Source organism: Lepisosteus platostomus, chromosome 9 (assembly GCF_059453375.1).
Source record: "Lepisosteus platostomus isolate fLepPlt1 chromosome 9, fLepPlt1.hap1, whole genome shotgun sequence".
In the NCBI taxonomy this organism is placed as follows: domain Eukaryota; kingdom Metazoa; phylum Chordata; class Actinopteri; order Semionotiformes; family Lepisosteidae; genus Lepisosteus; species Lepisosteus platostomus.
Window position 1 is genome coordinate 1192501 of NC_142619.1, and position 9525 is coordinate 1202025.

General features: G+C 52.7%; 1 protein-coding gene across 4 annotated transcripts in view; it reads right to left on the reverse strand.

Moving 5' to 3' along the window:
- Positions 1–8654, reverse strand: part of pih1d1 (PIH1 domain containing 1) — an 8799-nt gene extending 145 nt beyond the window's left edge. The window contains exons 1-10 of one of the 4 annotated variants that reach the window (XM_088646385.1): positions 8510–8654; positions 7331–7416; positions 6616–6679; positions 5651–5836; positions 4233–4294; positions 3774–3855; positions 3320–3416; positions 2760–2792; positions 2564–2648; positions 1848–1991 (exon numbers count right to left, since the gene is read on the reverse strand). In XM_088646385.1, coding sequence (XP_088502511.1) covers positions 1848–1991; positions 2564–2648; positions 2760–2792; positions 3320–3416; positions 3774–3855; positions 4233–4294; positions 5651–5836; positions 6616–6679; positions 7331–7411 — 834 coding nt within the window. In that variant the 5' untranslated portion in view covers positions 7412–7416; positions 8510–8654. Of the gene's footprint in view, positions 1–1847; positions 1992–2563; positions 2649–2759; positions 2793–3319; positions 3417–3773; positions 3856–4232; positions 4295–5650; positions 5837–6615; positions 6680–7330; positions 7417–8093; positions 8153–8310; positions 8334–8353; positions 8454–8509 lie in introns of those variants that run through there. The other 3 variants (XM_088646387.1, XM_088646389.1, XM_088646388.1) reach the window with 3 other exon arrangements.
- Between the last annotated feature and the right edge of the window lie 871 nt (positions 8655–9525).

Genomic DNA, 9525 nt, shown 5'->3' on the forward strand with positions numbered 1-9525 from the left:
CAGACACACTGACTGGACACTCCAGTACATGAACACTGCACTGAGAGAGAGAGGGGTTCATACACACACACTGACTGGACACTCCAGTACATTAACACTGCACTGAGAGAGAGAGAGGTTAATACACACACACTGACTGGACACTCCAGTACATGAACACTGCACTGAGAGAGAGGGGTTCATACAGACACACTGACTGGACACTCCAGTACATTAACACTGCACTGAGAGAGAGGGGTTAATACAGACACACTGACTGGACACTCCAGTACATTAACACTGCACTGAGAGAGAGAGGGGTTCATACAGACACACTGACTGGACACTCCAGTACATGAACACTGCACTGAGAGAGAGAGGGGGGTTCATACAGACACACTGACTGGACACTCCAGTACATGAACACTGCACTGAGAGAGAGAGGGGGGTTCATACAGACACACTGACTGGACACTCCAGTACATGAACACTGCACTGAGAGAGAGAGGGGTTCATACAGACACACTGACTGGACACTCCAGTACATGAACACTGCACTGAGAGAGAGAGGGGTTCATACACACACACTGACTGGACACTCCAGTACATTAACACTGCACTGAGAGAGAGGGGTTAATACAGACACACTGACTGGACACTCCAGTACATGAACACTGCACTGAGAGAGAGAGGGGTTCATACAGACACACTGACTGGACACTCCAGTACATGAACACTGCACTGAGAGAGAGAGGGGTTCATACAGACACACTGACTGGACACTCCAGTACATTAACACTGCACTGAGAGAGAGAGGGGTTCATACAGACACACTGACTGGACACTCCAGTACATGAACACTGCACTGAGAGAGAGGGGTTCATACAGACACACTGACTGGACACTCCAGTACATGAACACTGCACTGAGAGAGAGAGGGGTTCATACAGACACACTGACTGGACACTCCAGTACATGAACACTGCACTGAGAGAGAGAGGGGTTCATACAGACACACTGACTGGACACTCCAGTACATGAACACTGCACTGAGAGAGAGAGGGGTTAATACAGACACACTGACTGGACACTCCAGTACATGAACACTGCACTGAGAGAGAGAGGGGTTAATACACACACACTGACTGGACACTCCAGTACATTAACACTGCACTGAGAGAGAGAGGGGTTAATACACACACACTGGACACTCCAGTACATGAACACTGCACTGAGAGAGAGAGGGGTTAATACACACACACTGACTGGACACTCCAGTACAGTAACACTGCACTGAGAGAGAGAGGGGTTCATACACACACACTGACTGGACACTCCAGTACATTAACACTGCACTGAGAGAGAGAGGGGTTAATACACACACACTGGACACTCCAGTACATGAACACTGCACTGAGAGAGAGAGGGGTTAATACACACACACTGACTGGACACTCCAGTACAGTAACACTGCACTGAGAGAGAGAGGGGTTCATACAGACACACTGACTGCACACTCCAGTACATGAACACTGCACTGAGAGAGAGAGGGGTTAATACAGACACACTGACTGCACACTCCAGTACATGAACACTGCACTGAGAGAGAGAGGGGTTCATACAGACACACTGACTGGACACTCCAGTACATGAACACTGCACTGAGAGAGAGAGGGGTTCATACAGACACACTGACTGGACACTCCAGTACATGAACACTGCACTGAGAGAGAGAGGGGTTCATACAGACACACTGACTGGACACTCCAGTACATGAACACTGCACTGAGAGAGAGGGGTTAATACAGACACACTGACTGCACACTCCAGTACATGAACACTGCCCTGAGAGAGGGTGCAGTGCTCACCTTGGTCTGCGTGTGAAACTGAGCTCCGCTGGCGTCTGGGTCGACCAGCCAGGGCAGGAAGCAGTCCAGCTGGTAGAGTCCGGGCCGGCCCGCCAGCACCAGCCGGTCCTCCCCCAGGTCCAGGACGAGGCAGCGGGCCGAGGTCTGTGGGCGGACAGTTCAGAGGATGCTGGGAAGGTCATCGGCAATGCGCCTACAGAACCGAGCCCCGGCCCGTTCCGACCCGATTCCCGGGCGCGGAAAAAAAGACCCCCCACGCCCGTGATCGACGAGGCCGTCCAGCGCGCGAGCCCACGGGGAGGGGGACCCGGAGAGCCCCGAATCCAGCGCCGACCCGGCCCGGCCCGGCCACGTCCGGTCCCTGCGCCCGCGGGCACAGCCAGGGCGTCCCTCTGGACCCCTCTGCAGGCTCGGCGCGAGCTGCGCGTGTGCGTGTGCGTCCCTCACAAAACAGAGGGCATCTTTAATGAGATCCAGCTGATCCATCGCCTGCTGTCTGCTGCCCCAGGCCTACAGCCGAGAGGTCCGAACCCAGCCGGACCCCTGCTCGGCGCCGCCCCCTGGTGGCTCCGAGTGGGAGGCCTCTGGGAGGGTCGCAGCCCGCCCCCCGTGTGACCTGAGGAGCAGCAGCAGGAATAACGCAAACTCTACGGTGACCAGGGAAGAGAGAGACGGACGACCGCGAGGATAACAACGAGCGAGGGCTCTGTTCTCACCACTCTGGGCAGCTCTATCTCGGCGACGATGTATTCGGGGTCACCAACGGGGGGCTCCGCGACCAGCCGGAACGCTGGGCACTCACTGACGGAGAGAGAGAGAGAGGGGTTCACATTAACACTGCACCGACAGGGAGAGAGGGCAGTGGAAGACGAACCGACAGAAACCGGGGGGGCAGAGTTCGGTAAGACTCACCTCTTGGGCTGAGATGGGTTTGTCTCAGTCTCCCTGTCAAGAGAGATCAGAGATAATATCAACACAACAGGATGGTGTGATGGCACCCATAATAATAATAATAATAATAATAATAATAATAATGTTTCTTTATTAGCCCTATACAATTTCTTGCATTAGGAATGCGTCTTTTCGCATACCCCAGCTTTTCTCCATGGAGACACAGACACACAGACAGGGAGAGAAGCTGGGGGTCAGAGCACAGGGTCAGACATTGTACAGCACCCCTGGAGCAGCTGGGGTGAAGGGCTTTGCTCAGGGGCCCAACAGAGTAGGATTCCTCTGCCGGCTGCGGGATTTGAACCGGCAACCTCCCAGCCACAGGCGCAGATCCTGAGCCACAGAGCCACCGCTCCATGATACAAGACCCACAAAACACAACTGAGAGAAGACAAAGCACAACACAGGCTGAAGAGAACGACAGTTATCTGCAGAAACATCTACTCATACAGCCCAGGGCTCCTGATGGACAGAGAAGCAGACGGACAGGAAGCTCTGCACGCAGGCGGGCAGGTTCTCACTGGGAGTTCAGCTCCTGGATGGCGGCTCGGCTCCGGGTCCGAATGTTCTGCTCGCCGATGGAGCCCATGAACTTCCTGTTCTTCAGAAGCCGCCACTCTGCAGGAAACGGAGCCACCAACAGCCCCACAGACAGTCACAGCCAGTCTGGAGGCTGGTGAGAGTGTCTGTCAGGACAGGGGGAGGAGTCAGGGAGGAGGGGCAGTGGGACAGGGGGAGGAGTCAGGGAGGAGGGGCAGTCAGGACAGGGGGAGGAGTCAGGGAGGAGGGGCAGTGGGACAGGGAGGAGGGGCAGTGGGACAGGGGGAGGAGTCAGGGAGGAGGGGCAGTGGGAGGAGTCAGAGAGGAGTCAGGACAGGGGAAGGAGTCAGTGAGGAGGAGCAGTGGGACGGGGGAGGAGTCAGAGAGGAGGGGCAGTGGGATGGGGGAGGAGTCAGGGAGGGGGGCAGTCAGTACCTCTGCTCAGCTCGATGCTGTACTTGTTTTCCAGTCCCTCGAAGGCAATCGCGATCATGAACTGCAGGAAAAGGGCGTCCTTCTGCAACACAACAGTGTCCACGTCAACATAGGACAACACACTCGGACCCGGACCGACACACGGGCACACTGAGTAAAACACACAGCCTGACACACTGAGCAATACACGCAGGCTGAGACACACACAGCCTGACACACTGAGCACTACACGCAGGCTGACACACACACAGCCTGACACACTGAGCAATACACGGAGGCTGACACACACACAGCCTGACACACTGGTATACCACCTGTGCGAGCTGGTTTGTGTTTACCCGTCAGTATGTGTCGGTCAGACACACAGACCCACTGCCTGACACACTGGCACACACTGGCAGTGCACACAGACCGACTCACACAAGGACACAACACAGCCAGTCTGGCAGAGAAGCTGACCTGAGTTTTCTGAAAGAACTCATTGTTGATGACGACATCGTAGGCTGTACAGCCCTGAGAGCCTGGAAGACAGATGAACAGATGACCAGAGACGGACAGGCAGCCAGACAGGCAGGCAGACTGAGGTCAAGAGAGATGAAGGGACAGGCACAGAGACAGAGAGACAGGCAGAGAGATGAGAGAAGGACAGAGAGACAGGCAGAGAGAGAGAGAGAAAGAGACAGGCAGAATGAGGTCAAGAGAGATGAAGGGACAGAGAAGGGCAGACTGAGGTCAAGAGAGATGAAGGGACAGGCACAGAGACAGAGAGACAGGCAGAGAGATGAGAGAAGGACAGAGAGACAGGCAGAGAGACAGAGAGAGAAAGAGACAGGCAGAATGAGGTCAAGAGAGATGAAGGGACAGAGACGGGCAGACTGAGGTCAAGAGATGAAGGGACAGAGACAGAGAGACAGGCTGAGAGATGAGAGAGGGACAGAGAGACAGGCTGAGAGATGGAGAGAGAGAGAAGCGTACAGAGGGGCAGAGAGAGGGAGGGGAAGGTTATCACAAACAAAGTGGAGGACTGCTCAGGCAGAGTCTTGTCCAGCACTGACACAGTCAACCAACCAGCTAACTCCCACAGCAGAGCAGTCCCATCCACTCCGGGTTTTCCTACAGGACACTCCCGGGTCCCGGCAAGCTGGGGGGGTCAAACTAGTCTAACCAGGGGGGGTGTTCCTGGGATGTCTCTGGGTTCATTACGGGGCATGGGGTTTCAACAGACGGGTCTCTGTGCGTTACCTGGGGGGGGGGTTAATTCGTGGGAGTGCTTTCGCACAAAAGGGGTGACGGGGTGGGTTGAGGGGGGGTGTCGTGGAATAAAACAGGCTTGAGGCGCTTCTGCGTCTGGGAGGAGCTGAAACAGCTCATCGGCGGTCGACAGCAGGCCGGAAGAGAGGCTCCTGGGAGGATGCCCTCCCCGTGAGAGAAGCCCTCTGGTGTATAAGGTCACGAAACAAAAACTGAAGAAAGACAGCCAGGGTCTTCCGCGTGTGACCCCAGCGCGCCAGCGCCCCCTGGTGGCGCGATCCTAATTCTGTTCCTCTGGGAAACCCTCAGGGTCGACTCTGGCGGCCCCTAGTGGCCGGTCACGGCCATCACAGCTACTGTGTGGAAGAGCCTGCTGCCGTAGGACGCTAAGAACGACCTTCGACGAAAATAAAACGGGAGAAGAACAGAGAGGGAAGAGTGTCTTCCCTGGGGTTTTGCCCAGGCTGCGGGGTCCTGAGCCGCGGGACGACTCTGTCCCCCCCCCCAAGAGCAGAAGGAAAGAAGCTCCGCTCAGGATTTGATCCCGGGACGGACACATGGATCCGGACGCGATCCGACACGAATGACATCACCGCCACCACTCAACCCGCCCCCCCCCCCCTCACTGTTGTCCATCTCGGCGTGCGGCTCCCCCAGGCTCATGGGAACTCTGTAGCTGGAGGGGTCGTCCGATTGGAGGAGCTCCAGCAGCTCCGCCTCTGAGAGGGGCGGAGGGGGCGGGACCTGGGCCGACTGACAGATGTTGACAAAGACTTTGGAGCCATCAGAGCAGAGAGTCTTCACACAGAGACCTGAGGGAGAGAGAGGGGTTAATACACTCCAGTACATGAACACTGCACTGAGAGAGAGAGGGGTTAATACACACACACTGACTGGACACTCCAGTACATGAACACTGCACTGAGAGAGAGAGGGGTTAATACACACACACTGACTGGACACTCCAGTACATGAACACTGCACTGAGAGAGAGAGAGGGGTTCATACAGACACACTGACTGGACACTCCAGTACATGAACACTGCACTGAGAGAGAGAGGGGTTCATACACACACACTGACTGGACACTCCAGTACATGAACACTGCACTGAGAGAGAGAGGGGTTAATACACACACACTGACTGGACACTCCAGTACATTAACACTGCACTGAGAGAGAGGGGTTAATACACACACACTGACTGGACACTCCAGTACATGAACACTGCACTGAGAGAGAGAGGGGTTAATACACACACACTGACTGGACACTCCAGTACATGAACACTGCACTGAGAGAGAGGGGGGTTAATACACACACACTGACTGGACACTCCAGTACATTAACACTGCACTGAGAGAGAGAGGGGTTCATACAGACACACTGACTGGACACTCCAGGACATTAACACTGCACTGAGAGAGAGAGGGGTTAATACAGACACACTGACTGGACACTCCAGGACATTAACACTGCACTGAGAGAGAGAGGGGTTAATACAGACACAGTGACTGGACAGAGAGAGAGGGGAGGAGGAAACCACTGCTGGTATTAATTGCCCAGCTTGTGAACGAGTTCTGGACCCTCACCGGGCTGTGGCCTGATCAGTCTGGTGTCCGGGGTCGGAGCCTGGCTCTGGATTTCCCGAGCAGCCTGGAAGACATTGACCGAAGATAAATAAACAAAGACCCACGTCAGGGCGAGGAACACCCAAATTAAACCACCAGATCAGAAAGGACTGAGAACAGGGGAGGGACGGGTGGTTCTTCTTTACACAGAGAGTGGCGGGGGTCTGGAGCAGCAGTCGCTGACTCTCCCTCACTGAGACAGTGCAGGACAGAGCAGAGACACACTGACACTCCCTCACTGAGACAGTGCAGGACAGAGCAGAGACACACTGACACTCCCTCACTGAGACAGTGCAGGACAGAGCAGAGACACACTGACACTCCCTCACTGAGACAGTGCAGGACAGAGCAGAGACACACTGACACTCCCTCACTGAGACAGTGCAGGACAGAGCAGAGACACACTGACACTCCCTCACTGAGACAGAGCAGGACAGAGCAGAGACACTGACACTCCCTCACTGAGACAGAGCAGGACAGAGCAAAGACACACTGACTCTCCCTCACTGAGACAGTGCAGGACAGAGCAGAGACACACCGCAAGAAAGAGCAGAGTAATTTTTTGTTTGAATTATTTGCTATCATGAAAGCCAAGCTTAGAGGACTGTAAAATAATATTTTTTGTACAGTATGTACATATAGATAACATTATCAAGGACTTATTGATGTAAATCACCTGCATTAGAAACTGCTGGTATAACTCATCCTCTCGTTCCAGGTCAGCGATTAGGAGAGACTTGTCTGTTTGTGTATCCATTGTGCCTGAGAGAGAGAGAGAAGAGGTCATACTGACTGACTGGACACTCCAGTACATTAACACTGCACTGAGAGAGAGAGAGGGGTTAATACAGACACACTGACTGGACACTCCAGTACATTAACACTTAGAGAGAGAGGGGTTAATACAGACACACTGACTGGACACTCCAGTACATGAACACTGCACTGAGAGAGAGGGGTTCATACAGACACACTGACTGGACACTCCAGGACACTAACACTGCACTGAGAGAGAGGGGTTCATACAGACACACTGACTGGACACTCCAGTACATTAACACTGCACTGAGAGAGAGAGGGGTTCATACAGACACACTGACTGGACACCCCAGTACATAGACACTGTGCTGAAAGTGATAAATATAGAGAACTTCTTTAAGATCATTGACTAGAATATCTAGACAATCTTATCAGCATTCATTATAGCTAACAGATCGGTTAGAAACATAGTGCTAATGATCGCAACCAGAGAAAGAGCAACAAGAGAAGCTATAAATGTGTTTAGTTGACTAATACAAATTGAAAAGAACGTGTATACTTGTGCTAATACTGTACTTCTACACACGCTACACACTACGGAGAAACTTGAAAACATCCTTGCATAACATAAAATCCCCACTCAAGAACGTGAATTTGAACGACTACAATAAATTGCTCACTGATAAAACCAAACGCCAGCCCGGCTCACGACATCTGGCCGCCAGCTGTTTAAAGATCATACACAAAAAAAAATCTAAAATCACAACCCTTATTATGAGCGACTCCACCGAAATCAGTCGGGTTTCTACAAATAACTATTTTACCGATTCATTGAAAAATAATTAAAAGAACAGTCATTATTTTTTTAATCAGAAGGTAAACTGCCCACAAGCTGACGTTTTGCATCATTTCAGCCAAACCGTATTTCGCATAGTCGTACAGTTCGATATAAAAGCGTTTCTGTGTTTGAAACACGGGCGACTTCAGAACTATTTTAGACTTTGCAGGTCACGCTACTCCTTCTAGGTCAACTGAAATGTTTACTCCGTTGCTAAACGCTGCTGGAAAACAAACTTTCCAGAAGAAAACCCCTCACCTGCCTCTCAGCAACCAGAGCAACAACAGCGAGCGGGGCCACGCTTGACCTTCTTCCGCTCTGGGACGGAAGTGTCGTATGTTCGTTTTCTGACCTTCTTCCTGTCTGAGCTGTCCTGCTGACAGGAGGGATTCCATTCGCACGCAGTCGGGTCACGTTGTAAAGACAGCGGCCCGCCGTATTACTGCATCACCACTTCGGTAGAGGGACTTCGGGCTCCTGTGCAGCCACACAATGCGTGATGCAGCTGGGCTCTCACTTCGATAGTTAATAGGTGGTCTTTGATTGTTCTCAATAACTACAGGACTACAGCATGCAGATCAATCCCAGCAGCAGTGTGAACAGAGGCTACAGCAGGATTACAGAATAGAGATGAATCCCAGCAGCAGTATGAACAGGGACAGTAGCAGGACTACAGAATCCAGATCATTCCTGCAGCAGTATGAACAGGGACAGTAGCAGGACTACAGAATCCAGATCAATCCTGCATCAATATTAACAGGGGCAGAAGCAGATCAGAATCCAGATCAGTCCTGCAGCAGTATGAACAGGGGCAGAAGCAGAGCAGAATCCAGATCAATCCTGCAGCAGTATGAACAGGGACAGTAGCAGGACTACAGAATTCAGATCAATCCCAGCAGCAGTATGAACAGGGACAGAAGCAGAGCAGAGTCCAGATCAATCCTGCAGCAGTATGAACAGGAACAGAAGCAGAGCAGAATCCAGATCAATCCTGCAGCAGTATGAACAGGGACAGTAGCAGGACTACAGAATCCAAATCAATCCTGCAGCAGTATGAACAGGGACAGTAGCAGGACTACAGAATCCAGATCAATCCTGCAGCAGTATGAACAGGGACAGAAGCAGAGCAGAATCCAGATCAATCCTGCAGCAGTATGAACAGGGACAGAAGCAGAGCAGAATCCAGATCAATCCTGCAGCAGTATGAACAGGGACAGAAGCAGAGCAGAATCCAGATCAATCCTGCAGCAGTATGAACAGGGACAGAAGCAGAG